This window comes from Aphelocoma coerulescens, chromosome 1A (assembly GCF_041296385.1).
Source record: "Aphelocoma coerulescens isolate FSJ_1873_10779 chromosome 1A, UR_Acoe_1.0, whole genome shotgun sequence".
In the NCBI taxonomy this organism is placed as follows: domain Eukaryota; kingdom Metazoa; phylum Chordata; class Aves; order Passeriformes; family Corvidae; genus Aphelocoma; species Aphelocoma coerulescens.
Window position 1 is genome coordinate 44469779 of NC_091014.1, and position 15757 is coordinate 44485535.

At 37.8% G+C, this 15757-nt stretch overlaps 1 protein-coding gene across 4 annotated transcripts in view; it reads right to left on the minus strand.

The window, feature by feature from the left end:
- Positions 1–352: 352 nt before the first annotated feature.
- ATP2B1 (ATPase plasma membrane Ca2+ transporting 1) overlaps positions 353–15757 on the minus strand; it is a 59960-nt gene continuing 44555 nt past the window's right edge. For 3 of the 4 annotated variants that reach the window (XM_068999974.1, XM_068999971.1, XM_068999962.1), the window contains exons 12-22: positions 14824–15061; positions 13746–13925; positions 13572–13659; positions 13168–13274; positions 11092–11283; positions 10677–10890; positions 10333–10544; positions 8403–8510; positions 6398–6580; positions 6009–6095; positions 353–1820 (exon numbers count right to left, since the gene is read on the minus strand). In XM_068999974.1, coding sequence (XP_068856075.1) covers positions 1509–1820; positions 6009–6095; positions 6398–6580; positions 8403–8510; positions 10333–10544; positions 10677–10890; positions 11092–11283; positions 13168–13274; positions 13572–13659; positions 13746–13925; positions 14824–15061 — 1921 coding nt within the window. In that variant the 3' untranslated portion in view covers positions 353–1508. The remainder of the gene's footprint in view (positions 1821–6008; positions 6096–6397; positions 6581–8402; positions 8511–10332; positions 10545–10676; positions 10891–11091; positions 11284–13167; positions 13275–13571; positions 13660–13745; positions 13926–14823; positions 15062–15757) is intronic. The other variant, XM_068999979.1, reaches the window with a different exon arrangement.

The window sequence follows — 15757 nt, forward strand, 5'->3', positions numbered from 1 at the left end:
CTTCAGTCAATCTCTAGTCGGTCATTTCTGGTGCATTTCACCTGTGCTTTATGTCAGTTCTCAGTCTCCCTCACTTAAGCAATCAGGGAGACATTTATTACACAGTACTCACAGTAAGTCTCAGAATTTCAGGCAGACCTATTAATTCCCCAGGAGTATCCTTTTGGCTCAGTGAAGGCTTTTGAGAACCTTAACTTACATTCATTCTGGAGGCAGCCACCATGATTCCATTTACGTAAAGAGCTATTTGGAGTGGGGCTGTTACCATCTTGAAATTGCAGTTTAAAGGTAACCAGTAACACAAAAGAGTACTTTCTGTATTTCCAGTGAAGCAGCTGAGAAAAAAAAAATCTGTAAGAAACCATTGCTGCAATTTTATTTTAACAAAAGGGCAGATTTATTCATGTTTACAAACAAGTTTCAAAAACAAAAAGGAGAACACATATGCTACCCACTAACAACCTTTCAAAATGCCAACAGCCCTCATGCTGCATGAAGGATTCTATAGATTAGAAAAAAATCACAGTTCCACTCACAGTTCACCAAGACAGCACTAAACTAACATGATTAGACAAAAACAAAGGACTAAGATTCTGATGTATTTTGATTTAATCCATTTTGCCCGAGATAACAGAAATATTTCAAGCAAGTTCCATCACGTATCGATGTCCTGCATTAAACAATCCTACTAAGTTCTGAACAAAAGTTATTCATTAAGTTTCTCAAAATTTTTAAAAATTAAACAGTTGTTTCAAAACCATTAAGTAGTAAATGTATTTAAGAAACTAATTAGGACAGAGGCCATAACTTCATTAGAACACCACTGCTCATGTTTTTACAAAGCATTAGTGTTATCTATTTGGCTATTAGTAGTAGCAATTTATCTACAATATTTAACAAGGTAAATTGCAGGCAAAATTTAGTACAGTTTCAATAGAAACACCCTTTTCCTGAAAATACAGCAGTATTTGAAGGACTAGTTTTTTTGGTTTTTTTGTTTTGTTTTTTTCTTCTCTGCATCATTTATAAGGAAGCTTCCCATCTATGAACAGGAACAAAAAAGTATCTACAAACCTTGTAAACAGATCTGTATCATTTATAAACATAAATAATCCAAATTATTAACAGCCAACAGCAGAAATTAAAGTATCAATTCAATGATCCAGGGCCTCCTTGCCCTTCCCAGCTTTCCCCTCAGAAAAGGATCATGATAAACTAAAGCTCTGCTAACACACTGTTCAGGACCATTCTTAGTACAAGAGATGATCCACAGGTCACTTATGCTGAGTTACTGTTTATCTGTCAGAGTTCATTATTACTCCCACCCCCAGAAAAGCACCCTCCAGTCTGGCAGAAAGCTTTTTTTAAAAAAATAAATCTACATTCGTACAAGTGTTTCTTCTGTTGAAGTCCAAGACAAGAATATCATCTTGTCCATCATAATGTGTGAAGAGACCCAGTTTCAATTTCTTTACAATGCAGCTAGTGTGTTAACATTCAGCTTACAATCAGAGTGATGTTTCCAAACTATGTAGTGGGCTCCCTGGGGATGAAGAGGTAGCAGACTTGTTCTTGTCTGTTGTAAGGTGAATTCCACTGTCAACCGCATTGTTATTTCTATTGGGAGAGGGAGGGGGACTAGAGTTGCGTTTTGTTGGAGCATCATCTTCAGCATCAGTATCATCAATAAGGGGAATATGAGGCTCGGAGTCTTCTATTCTAAACTCAGGATGCGTCATAAAATTGTGAATTGAGCTTCGCGTCTCAGGTTTCTCTAGCCCCTCGTACAAGGAGCTACGAAATGCATTCACCACTCGGATCTGTAAACAAAGAAAAAATGTTGTTAAAACGCTGCAGATTTACTGATAATGGCATGGTTCTTATGAGTTTGAATCCACAAACAGCTAGACATGAGTGAATCAAATTTGTATGATGCAGTGGAACTTGCAATAAACTGTAAAAAATGAAGAGCATTTCAGTAGAGCACTGCCAGTACACAGTAGGAATAAAAATTGTGAAAGTACTGCAAAAAGCTGAAGGGCCCTAAAAATTCAGACATGGCACTAGAATTGTTTAATTATGTAACATGGGCTAAGCATTTTTCAGAAGTAAGGCCAACAAATATTTACTCATTCACAAATTAAATATATCTCAATGAGTGATTTTTATTGAATATTTGTGTGAGATTGGAGGGAGGGAAGGAGGGGAGAAGCTGAAAATAAGTTAGGGGATAAAAGGGTCACTAATTCTCATGCTAGGAATTAGGATGTCAACTGACTATGAAAAAGCCAAGCAAGTTGTAAGCCAATGTCACAATGAACGAACATTTACAAAGTCATGCAAAAAAAGGATACCGCTGTAACAGCTGTAAATATTCGAGTATATAGCCATTTACCATGCTAGAGAAAGCTCCTTAGTGAATGTGCTTTGGAAACTTAAGACCAGAACCAGGAAATTGAATACTGTATTGTACAGTTTAGTAGCCAGGACAGGTTGTAACTTTGAAGAGACTACTTAAGTAGCGCCAAGTATGAGAAAAGCAGGATGATCAGCCTTTGCGCAAGTCTTCAATTCACACTGAATTCATGGACAAAATTCCCAGGCTGAGGACTGTTTTGTGTCCTTTTGTTGTTAAATATTTTTTGAACAAGAAAGCTAAGCTAACAGAATTCATAAATAAACCTTTCATAGTTAAATTAGATCGAAAAAAATTACACTTTGTTTTGCAAATTGTGCTTGTCCAGGCTGACTTGAATTTAAGCCTTCCAAGCTATTATTTGAATGATGGAACCAGCTGCCCACACCCCCCCTCTCCCATACCCCATGTTTCCCTGAGCAACTAGAGAAATTCAGGATTCATTCTTGAACTGATAAAACAAGTAAGGTGAGGCAGAAGTCATTGACCCATTTGTCCAACACTTTTCCAGAGATAGTTTCCCCCTACTGTTGACTCCCTACTCAATTCTCAACATCCCTACCCTGAGCATGTCTCCAACAAAGCAGTGTGACATAGTGTTAAATAGTAAGCAGCAGAGCAATCCTGTAGCAAACAAGAACTTGCTGCTACAAACAGCTAGTCAAATTTAAAGCATTTTTTAGTGCATCCAAGATGACTTGTTTCAAACTGAGAAATACATCATGACTAGTGCTCCCAGAGTTCCTTGACAGTAAAAATAAAGTGACTTCCAGGTAAAGGAATGAAGCTGGAAGGTCAGCAGATCAAAAGCAGAGACTTCAAAACAGCTAAGATACACCAGGGAAGTTAACTGTAAACAGAGAAGGGCTCCCCAAAAGCAATGTGTTAAATCAAATTGGTTAAATAGAACCACCGCACATGATAAAGTCTTATGTCCTGACTGTGTTCTTTGACCTCTAGAAATAGCATTGTTTCTCCACCTCTGCTCCCTCAGACTACTTGCACAAAGAATTTTACTCCAAAGCTATAATATCCCCATTTTCATACTACAGGTACATGCTGAGCCCAATTAACCGTGGAGGCAAGCGATAAGGGGGATAAGGGGGCACAGGGATGGGGCACGCACTCAAGGGGAAGGACGTAACTACCAGTAAGGGGAGGACAAGAAACAGAGTGAATGTGCTGGAGAAAAGACTACAACAGCAGCTAGTGCTTTACTGTTCATCACATGAAAAAAACTGAGCACGCTGTCAAGGCGTTGGCGAGTTATATGAGGTTTAAATAAGTCCAGCCAGCTGCCTAAACTGTCTTGGCACTTACCAAGAAAATTAGCAGTGACAATGCCAGACTGAAAGTTTGCAATGACTTTATTTGGCATGTTGCATCCCACTGTGCCATTTATGTGGCAAAATGAAATATGAATGTCTCATGGGACTGGTTTTTCATTGCCTACAGATGAGAATTTAGAACATCAGCAGCAATGAAAAACAATTCTGGCTTAAGAGGACAGCTGTAATTATAATGGACTATAAGCATACCCACAATAAAGGCTTGGTTCCCATGCAGAATGCATACTACACAAGTGGACTAGACACTCCAGCAAGACCAGGACCCTCAGAGTCCAACCACAAAGGCAGAAATCAAACTTTCAGCACTTTAAATGGGAAAATCTAGTGTTTTGAAAGCTCTATTTTCAACCACTCAAGATAATTAAACTAGAGGGATAACTATAAATAAATCATGTAACTGAGGTGCAAACAAGACAATTTGTTAAGTGTAATTCATACTGTCATCAGGCCTTCCTCATATTAGTACCAGAATAGCAAGGAATGCAGTTGGCACTCCAAATCCTCCTAAACAGATGGCTGCTTAAGAGTTGCAACCTTACTTCATAGGAACTATTTTCCAACAAACAGCTCCAAAAAAGAGACAATAACACATCTGCTTCCCATTAATCCATATTAGTTCTCAAAAGATGTTCTTCTGGAGGGTGTAGCAGAAGGCTGTATTAGTGAGGATAAAAAACTAGTTCTCTGCTATGGTAGCTCTGTATCTGCATTGGTCATTTGATGCAATGAGATGCTGCAGTGCCCAGTAGATTCTGCTCAAATAGCAGCATGGAATGACATTGCTCTCTAGAGAATTCTGAATGTCTAATTAATGTTCTGGAGTGTAGTTAGGGATACAGGTTACTAATTAGCATTTTAACTAGGAGATGCAATCCTGTGCATCCTTAAGTGTTAAATCTATTTTTCATTTTGTGTTCTTGAGGTATGCAAATTTGTGAGCTGAGCTTCTCAGTACTACTGCAAGGTAGGGAAATACCTGACTCACTAATGGAGAACAAATACAGAGGTAAATACTTATGCAAGCTCACACATGAATTCTGACCAAGCTCAAAAATAAAAAATAAATTAAAAAAATAAAATCTGAAGAGATCATTTCACTTAAGACAGCTCCTGAAATTAAGGGTCTTCATCCATCTGGTAATCTGAAAGTTTAAGCAGGGAGGGTAAGGGGGAGCAGCAGCCCTCTCAGAGTTATTTTTAAAAACCTAGGAACTCCCTAGGAAGTTAGAGAAGAAAGTTAAACATGTATTAAGATGGAAAACTCTGAACAAAGATATTGGCTATCAGTATTCAACTACAACTACTATGCATCTTCTGGTTCCAGAGTTTAGGCCTACATCCAAGAGTAAATAAATCTCTAGCCTCTACAGAGAGGAAGGCTGAAACTGAAATGCCACTTAGAGCACAATATAGAGAGGGTAGAATTGAGGTGAGGCAAACTTCTCTTTCACTGACGGTTTATGAACTGCTCCCAGAAGAACCTAGAGAGGAAAAAGAACCCTTCAGATTCGAATGAAAGTTTCACCATTTAATGCTTAAAACTTTTTTCCTTTTCATATTAGCTAATTCATATTTCTTCTGACTTGTATGCATTTTAGAAGCCTTGTTTCACCACCCGAATCCTGATGTTGAAAAAGTCGTTATTCAGTAAATAAGGTCCAAGGAAAGCAGAGATTCTTAAAGTTCCTTACAGGCTACAAAGAAAATGCATTTAGTGCTCAGTGTTCTACCTACATTCATATTTTCAACATACCATTTGCTTTCAAATCAGCTTGCTTACTTAAGTATTGTTTGTGCTGAAGTGCAAGAGATCTATTTTTGTTGACCTGGGTCCATGATTATGCAGTTAATTCATTTATTCAATGCAAGTCACCCTAAGAGGCATATACTCGAAAATTTACAACAGTTTTCCCATTTTATCTTAATAGTCCCTCTGTACACAAATGGATGAAGGCACAGGATGTGCAGGCTCACAGCTTTCACATTAAAGTCTTTTGTTGAAACTGTTCCACCTGTTCTCAGCCCTCTAAGAAAAAAAAGTCTTGAGGACTCCACTTTGTGGAAGAGCTCTATAAAAGCCTGAACGATGATTTTAAGTACTAAGGAGAAAATGAGAAACGTTAGGTACGTGAATTAGGAAATGTTAATTTCATGCACTTTAGGAACACACACTCACACCCCACAGTAGTAGAAGCAGTAGTAGAGGAAAACACTACATGTGTAGGGGTAGAAATATTTGTTACATCATGGTGCTGGCTGGCGATGGAGGGTTGCCGCCTTAGAGCCCCCTGAATGGTACTTCCACTCTGGAAAGCATTCACTACATCCATCTGCAAGGAATCAGAGATTGTGACAGCTTGCTCAGCAAGAGAGAGAGAGAACAAGAGAAAGGACCATCCCATCTATAACACACAAAAAGTAAAGAAAAAAGGCACTTTTTAAAAACAGAGCAGATACACAGGCAAGAGTCGCATTTAAAGCTGAAGAAAACAGAGGACCCTGAGGGATTACACATCCATCCATACCCCCTTTTGACAGTCTCAGTCACACCAGTTAGAACGGCCACCTTAGTCAGAAATGGAGAGATTTCCCTCATAACACCCACTGCATCCTACCTTTTTGAAGGCCATACCTGAGTTTGTATCCTGTTTAGGCCCCTAAACCACAAGATCTGACCACGACGCAATTCTCTCTCAGCATGATCAATCTCCTCTACATCTTCTGCTAGTTCTTCTTCAGGAATCTCTTCCTTTTGTGTTCCATGACCAGCTTCTTTAAGGAATTTCAGACGGCTGGTTGGAATTGTTGAAATCAACTAACAGTGAATGAAATATATAAATCAGGATTATTCTTTTAATAAAAAAAAGAGTAATACCAGTCTTAAGGCTTAACATGATAACCTGCATACAATTAGCAAAGTTGAAAAAACTAATTACATAGACAGGATGAGTGTATCAATGTAAAACAATCACTCCAGCTGAATAGCTGTGAATATACTTACTACCTCAACCAAGGTGTGAAATTAAACTTGGACTATAAAACAACCTTGCCAGGGACAAAGAATTCCACATTAACATTACTTGATAATGCCAGGAAGGAGAAGTACTGAAGCTACAAAAGCCATCAATCCTGTAGATTGTACTTGTATCTAGAGCTTTTAGAGTTTCATCAGCATGATGTGTCACCTCACATGGGGCCTCCATCACCTAAAGTAACCACAGTTAATTCAGAAATACAGAAGAGACATTCATTCATTTTTGACCTGCAAGATAATCAATCTATTTGCAAGGTGAGTGATGTTTCCAAAATTGTATGCCTCTCAAGCTGTTACTTTGCTGCTTGGTGTCTAGCAGTTTATGTATATTAAATTAAACAATAGCTACATGTGGTTAAGGGGGGGGGTCATCTTTTGATACATTATATCTAGCAGATCCAGATCAATTCCAAGACGGCTTTGCTTGATCATTGCAAACCTAGACGACCATTTCTGCAGCTGGAGAGGAAAAAAGACTGCTCCAAAATCAAGATAAACAGCCCTTTATGCTGTAACTGCTACTATGAATGCTCCCAGCTCACCCTTCAATTTCTATTATTCTCAGAAAATTAAAGCTCTTCGACTTTAATGAGATGCTAGAGCAGCATGAACTGCAGCAGGGAAGCTTTGCCCTTGCAAGACACTTTGGGTCAAAGGTATTTCAAGCCATCTCAATTCTCTTCTAAGCTGCTTTTAAACCTCAGAGTGACTCTATTTGATTTTTTTAAATAATTCATTTTCCAGAGAACCTTGTTAAAAAGGTTAGTCACTTTTAGACTATATGCCTATGTAGCTATTTACAACTAAAATTCATCCTACCAATTTGATGGTGAAACATGAAGTGTCTTTTACTTAGTGGAAGGAAAGAAACTGTAATGGAAAACTCTTCATGTGGTATGAAAAGTTTAGACAACTATGTCATTAAATAATAGAAAACTCTGTAGCTCTAAAGTTTCACGTAAATAAGCTTGCTGCTTACAAGCACTGTTGTGCATGCAATAGTAATGACACTCTGGGGGGAGAGGGGGAAGGAAATAAAAGTCCAAATGTAATGGCTTAATAGGTGGGAGGACTTTTCAATTATATCACAATTATGCAAATGAAGATTAAAGAGAAAGTTGATTTGTGTTTTGCTGAATTTCTTGCTACTCCAGGAGGCTCTTAAATCAAGAAAATACTGGCAAGTTTAACAATTCTGATTTTTTAAGAAAACCATTAAGTGCCAAGTTAAATATATTTTAACATTAGCATGTTCATTGCATCTTGTATTCTTACAATGTTTTCTGGTACTCCTATCTGGCTGAAGACATAATTTCATATTTAAAAGGTAACTACAGCTGATTCTAGTTAAAAATTGCTAAACAAACCAGCCACAGCATCTAGTTATGAAATGTAAATAATTGACCAACTCTGAGGAAAGAATATTCAACTAAGGACTTTCTAGCTGTTGAACGAGTCAATTTTAATTAATATTGACTGTTAGTCTCCATATATTCATATAGTCCAGTTGAAAGATCTGAATGCTAAAGAGTGTATTTGCATTTTCCATTTAAAGTATACTATTGCAAGTAGATATTTGGCATTTTGAAAAATGTTAGTTTACCTGGCCCCAAAGTAGTGTGCCCATGCCCAGGAAAATGGACCACAGCCACTGTTCAATTGAGAGTTCTGAGCAACTGAAAGGCTTTCCACCAAACTGCACAATAACTATCTGTGAAGAACAACATAATTAAACATGTATCAGTGACCTGTTACTAGAAATTTCCCTAATGCTTTGAGATCATGACAGACAGCTCTGCAAGAGGACACAGGATTTCCCATCTTATTAAGCATACTCCTTCACTGCCTCAGCAGTTTGAGCAAGTTTCCAAACCTAAGTCATAATCTTATGCTTTTCAGTATTTCAAGAACTACCCATTTATTCTTCAAATGTCACACTCAGGAAAACCTGTTGACTCTTTAATTTTGCTTGCAGTGTTTTCCCCTTGATTTTGCAATTACATCATGTATTCGGTGCTACAAATGTACAGTGATTACTTTTGCTATGAACACCCATCTTGGAAACTGAGTCGATTCACAAACTTGTTTTAATAGAATTCACGGATCCATAAGACACAAAATATCTCAGAAGTAATTCTACAGGATATTACTATGTATCACATCAGCGTTAAATATCAGACTTTAAATCACCATGTGTAGTAAACCTTGGGGGAAGGGGGCAGAGATCTCAAAAGCTAAATTAAATGAGGTCCTACTGACTTAGCTGTTACAACAAGCTGTATGGGTCCTAATGAGCAAGGTGTCTCTCTGCATGGGAATTATATGCATGAAAGTCTGCCCTGGAGAATCAACAATTCAAAGTAGCAGGGCAGGCATGAAAAGGAGACAGTGTTGACCATTAAGTAGGACACCTGCCAGCTGAAAAGGCAAAGAGTATCTCCTGTTATTAACTCAGAATAAAACACTGAAATGACAAATCAGGAGTTGGGAATGCATTCAGTCTGCCAAATTTATAAAGGGAACACAGTGTTGCACAACAACGGTCAATCTGCTACCTATGTAACCCCAAAAACAAGAGTAGCTTTCTGAAGAAGTGTCATCTATAAAAATCTAAATCTGAGAAAGTGCCCTGACTTAATGTGGAGCAGCAGTGCATACATTTCCAATGTTTGAACTGAAATGATTTCCATCAGCTTCATGAATTATCAAGTCTAAGGAGTAGCTTAATGTGTAGGTTATATGTCCCAAATAAATTAATCCAAAACGAAAATGGGTATACTGATTTGTTTGTTATTTCTTCTGATTAATTAAAGCAAAGGCTATTTAGAGGGTGAAAACATTTCTTGCAAATGATTTTCTGTAGATTCAGTTTTAACTTGGTGTTTCTAAACACCAGCATGTGAACCCATCAATGGAAGATAATTTCATTTGCTTTGTTAGCATATACTGAGTTAACTAACTAGCTTTTATGAATTCCCCTATGTGCCCCAACAGAATGTCCCTGGGCATCAGGTTTTTTTCACTTAAAACAGTACCTCTACAATATTTAACAGTAGGTATCACTGATTCCTGTGTAAAAACTGATACTTTAATTTCTAAATCTTATTCAAGTCCTAATCTCATTAAGAAAATAAAAGAAATGTTACCTTTTCTATAATTGTTTAAATGGACTCTCATTTGCCTCACACAGGCAAATATTGTAAGGAAGATTTAGGGGCAAGGGATGAATGAACAGATGTCACATATAACGTTTTCATATTTTGCCAAGAGACTAGAAGACTAAGATAAAATTGAAGAACTAGAAAATTCAAAAGGTAACTACAAATACTACATTCCAGCATTACCAATTTTAAAGAGTTCTTACCCGAAAACCCCATCAAGCTGCACATACAACTAACTGTGTGCTTGACCCTGAAGGTTTTCCACATTGCAGAAATTAGATCTCTGGTGCTAGCTGATTGGCATTTCCCAGGTAAGCAAGTACATCAGTGTACTAAATGCAGTTTCCCCCCACTCTCCAAGAATCTGCTTACCTGCACAACAAACGTCCCCAGAACGATAGAACAGAAGATAGCATTGTTAAAGATTCCTTCAAAAACGTTTCTTTCACCATGAATTTTTCGGGCGTTAATTTCATTAAAAAGCTGCATCATCACGAATGTATTAAATACTATAGTATAATGTTCTGAAGGAGGAGCGTGCAGAGGCGCATTTCTTCCACTATCGATATCAAAAATTTTCTCACCTGTATTTAAAAGGCATTTGTGAACAGCTTAATTAGTGTCTTTACACACACACACTACAACAAAAAAATAATTTTAAAATCTCATCTCTCTACAACATTCAGAATAACTCTGTAAAGCCTCAGCATTCTTACCAGCAAACAGGAGCGTGAAGACCACTACAAGCTGGTAGAATGCATGACCCAAAATGTTCTTCATCATTGTACGAGAAATCAAAGGTTTGTTTCTACCATAAGGCTTCCGCAGCAGAAGAGCTTCAGTGGGTGGTTCTGTTGCCAGGGCAAGAGAAGCTAATGTGTCCATTATGAGATTTACCCACAGCATCTGCACGGCTTTAAGTGGAGAATCCTATAAAGATAGACACATAAACTCTCCAATAGAAGTGCACAAGTTACAGCTATTAAAGGCATTTATTATACAATATTGGCATGTTCTGAAGAGCATTATGTTCTTTGGACTACAATTGAACTGAAAGTTTGAACTCAAGAGTTAATCAATCATGACTTTTTCAAGCTTTATTAGCTGAAACCATCCCCCACTGGTACGTACTTGTGTTATGCAAGCTCCTGTGAAAGCAACAATTACTGCTACCACATTGACAGTAAGTTGGAACTGAAGAAATTTGGAGATACTGTCATAGACATTTCGTCCCCACATAACTGCTTTAACAATACTGGTGAAGTTGTCGTCTGTAAGGATAATATCAGAAGCTTCTTTAGCTACGTCTGTTCCAGCAATACCCTGGTAGAAAAGGAAAAACATTACGAAATATAACAGGATGCACTGACTTCTTATGACAAAAGCTATCACGTCCTTAACCAGCATTCACTTGGATGCACCACGTCTGAAGGACTCCTTTAATGTAAGCATCTAAAAGCCTACTGAAACAAATTCTACTTGCAAGTTCTGCTCAAACATGGGAAAATGTAAACTAGCAAACAAAATCGTCTTTAAAATAAAGACCATAATATGAATTTGAGACTTGACAGTAAAGACATATTAAGTTCTCCCAAAGAAATGTTACTCAACCCTGTTCAAGCTGAAGGCCACCAGATGGTGCAGTGCAACAGTTCAGGCTCTGCCCTAATCCATTCGTTGTATGGATTCCAGCAGCAGGCAACACTTGTGCTTGCAACACAGTAGAATGATAAACATTACTGAAAACCTTTTGCAGAAGGGCATTGGCAGTGAACAGTAGAATATGCAATGTCATTGCATAGGCATTGCAGTGCAACAAGACATTCTTAAATTTTAAGCTCCTCTAGTCTCCTACAGTATCCAAACTGTTGTGTTCTGTGTAATGACGCTTGAAGACAGCTACTTCAAAGATTTTCTTTTTCTTTTGGCATTCCAAACCCACTAAATCAGTAGCAAATTTATAATTCTTATTCTTGATATATTATTTTGTCAAGGGAATGAGTCACCTGCACAGCTATTTGTACACCTTAAAAGGTACCTTTAGATATCATATACTGGGTGGTATATTTTAAGTGCTATTTAGATAAGCAGTTAGAGAAGATAGTTTCTTACACGGATGAACACAGCAACTGCAGGAAACATTTAAAACAGATAAACAAATCTGCCCCTGACAGTGGCAACTACAGCAGCTATACCATACCAGAGCACAGAATACTTGCTAAGACAAGATTGCTATAGTCCAGAAAACATTTCATATGCAGCTGTCAAATTTTTAAATTATGTTTTTGAAGGTCCCTAAGAATGATGTGAAATCTCTTTCCCATTTTTTCTCTCAGGAGTAGAATCTGACTCAGTGTTTCTTTTTCTGCATGGGGCATAGGAAGAGTGTGGTCTTCATTTTTCCTTTCCCTTCAAATGCTTTAAGGGTACAGTTACCTGCCAAGACCAAAGTGTACCTATTACATTTAAGGCTGAGGAGGAATCCTGTGGCAAAAAGAAGCTTGTGGATTCTGTCTTACCATGTGTCTTGAAAGAAAGCTGAAACCCACATACTTAAGGCATGAGGCCATCCAGTATTAGCACTTTAAAACCAGGACATGGTTTGGCAGCCACGTGAAAGGGTAGCTGAGAAAGCCATGTAATCTAACGAATCATCCAGACAAGTGCAGATCCTACACTGTCATAAAATTCTGTTGCTTCAGTTGTACTTCAGATGTACTAGATATGGCCTCCAAAGCCATTTTAAACATCAGCTGGCAGTCCCTTTCACTATGGTCCCTCTGTACTATGTATCCTTTAAGGGGAAAAAGGATGATTAAGCTCATTCCATACTGCATATAAGCTTTGCTCAAAGTCAACACATAGTATGCTATTTACTGCCTAAAGTGACTTTGTTTTATGTTGAAAATGTTTCAGAAATCTTCAGTATTCTGTTCCAATACTTTGCAACAAGGTTTTGAGTAAAAGATTTTTAATTTGCAAGTAATAGGCGTTTTTCAAAGTTTTATTCAATGGTGAATGCCACAAGGACATTCACCATTCACATTTATTTTCCATCAAATAAAAACATTATTAAGTTGGAATGTTGACTTAATTAACACAGTTAATTAACACAGTTGTAGATAAGCCTCATGAAATAAGGTTCTTTAATCTTAAGTGATTTGATAAGTTATTGATAAAATATTGAAGACTTAAAAAAAATCATACCATAGCAAATCCAACATCTGCCTTCTTCAAAGCTGGACCATCGTTGGTACCATCACCAGTTACTGCTACAACTTGCCTCTGGTCAAAGACAGTGCTGTCAATTATACCTAAAATAAAATGACATAGAAGTGTTACGGTTCTAAATTGAAACACAGCAAAGACTTAACCTGAAAGAGAAACCCAGTTTTTGTCTTTGTCAGTCATAAAACAAAAACAAACAAACAAAAACAACAGTCACCAAAAAAAGGTCTCATTGGCTCCACTTCTCAAGCAGGAAGAAAAAAAATCTGTTGGAAACAACTTCATAGACATTTCTCATTGTTCAGTCCTAATTTTTTTTTCCTAGAAGCACGAGAAAAAAAAAAATCTAGCTTTACTTAGAAGCTCGGAGAATTTTTACCTACCTTTTACAAGAGTGTGCTTGTCAGTGGGTGAAGATCTTGCAAGAACACGAAGCTTTGGCCAAATTTTATCTATTCGCTCTTGCTCTATCTGCAGAAAGAAGAATGGTTGTATTTCACACAGCTAGGAGACAGAATATCTGTTGATCCACTTGATGACACAGTCAGTATGCTTACCTCTCCTTTTTCATTGCGTATTCTCCTGTTAAAGTCTTTGCCCTCTAAACACAGGAAGTCTTCACCAGGATTCAGAATACCACATTTTAATGCAATAGCACGAGCAGTGTTAATGTTATCACCAGTGACCATACGTACAGTTATGCCTGCACGTTGACACTTTTTTATTGCATCAGGTACCTGTAAGCAAGAAAAAAACCCCACAGGCTCAGAGACTGTACATTAGTCAAATAAATCTAGACACGTGAGTGAAAGGAATCTTTATGGCTCAGTACAGGATAACTGCTATTTTAAAATGAAAACTGTCATTATGAAATATTTTTTTAAAAAAATTAAGTAACAGATCACAATTCTTTTCCTAAAAGCCACATAAATGGCAATTCTGGCAAGAGGCTTTGTGTCTCTGTTATGTCACTTCCCCTCTCTTCTGCAATTTTTCAAATACTGCAGTACTCAAAAGATACTACAAAAATCCTCATATTAGGCTGTACTGAATAATGGCATTTTATTTATGATTACGTGCAATAAACTACAGCTCATACTCCACTGCTTCACCCATGACCTTTACTGTGAAGTGACAACAGTGCAGATCAGCCGTGATTTCCTCATACATGGGGCATTAAAGCTTTCACTATTGAAAAGCCTTACACCTCAACCACAAGCCAAACTCCTTGCCCTCAGTTCTCAGGTGACAAGTTCACCTCCCTGCACACCCACACCTCCCTCCATCATTCCCCATGAGAAGCTGGTAAAAAGCACAATGGCTAATCTTATCCAAGCCAAAAGTCCTAATATTTTAAGTAGTAAAAACATAACAAGTTGTTTCATTTGCTGAGACTCTGCATAGTAAGCACCTTAAGTTATTACTTTGTACAGAGCTTCAGTAACACAGCATAAGTGACATTAAGTAGTTTTAATCAGCTTTTATAGCTCCATTAACTTTCTCTTCAAGAAATTAGATTTTCATTTATTAACTATGCTTAAGGCATACAATAGCAGTTCAGTTTCTTGTACTCTGCATGATGAAAAACATGAATCCCACATAACAGAATCACTGCAGCTTAGCTGGTGACCCTACCTCAGGTCTCACAGGATCTTCAATCCCAACAACAGCAATGCATGTCAGACCAGTAACGATATCATTTTCGTTGTCCCACTCTGGCTCAGGCTCCCCTGCTGGGAAGTCTCTGAATGCCAGGCAGATGGTTCTGAGACCTTCAGAAGCCATTGGCTCAATTACAGTTTTCACAATATCATCACGGTCCCTAGGTCTAAATACCTTTGGTTCTCCATTAGCACTCAGTATTTTGAAGCACCTGGAAAGAAAGGTTTAAAGAGTTATCCAATTTTAACCAGAAGTTCAACCCACTCTTTGGCTTATTAGTGAACTCCAGTAAGTTTCTATAACCTTTGTTTTTGCTACACACACACAAAAAGCCAGCAGTGGCATCTCTAAGGTAATCTTCTCCATATACTTTATTTCTTCAGTTGCAAAACATACTTTCTGTAGAAAGTTAGCTGAGCCAGTCATCCTAGGATGAAAGTAATGCCCAATGAATTTCACATACAAACATCAGTTACCTCCCAGAAGTATCCATTTCTCCATTGTACATAAACAGACTGGTGTCTGCACTGGTTGAGTCAGGCAATCCAGTTTCAAGTTCGACAAAATAATCCCACCTTGTTAACAGCAACAGTCTCAGAACTAAGTACACTTTCAGAACATGCACATGCTGCTTAAACAGCTGCAAGCACTAAACTTGCAGCACAATAAACAAACCTCAAGGACTGCTGCCCTTCAGAACAGAAAGGTTTGCAGCCTTTCCCCTACCCCCTGCAATCTAAGTGCAGAGAATTCAGAGAGGATCTGGTATGTGAGGCAATGTGAAATATTAAATTAAAACCAGATACTTAAACTGAATAAAATGTTTGTATAAGAGACTAGATTCACCACTATGCACTCTAGCATTTCAATGCAGGCTCTCTTAGTTACGTTTCTTCACGCCAAAGAT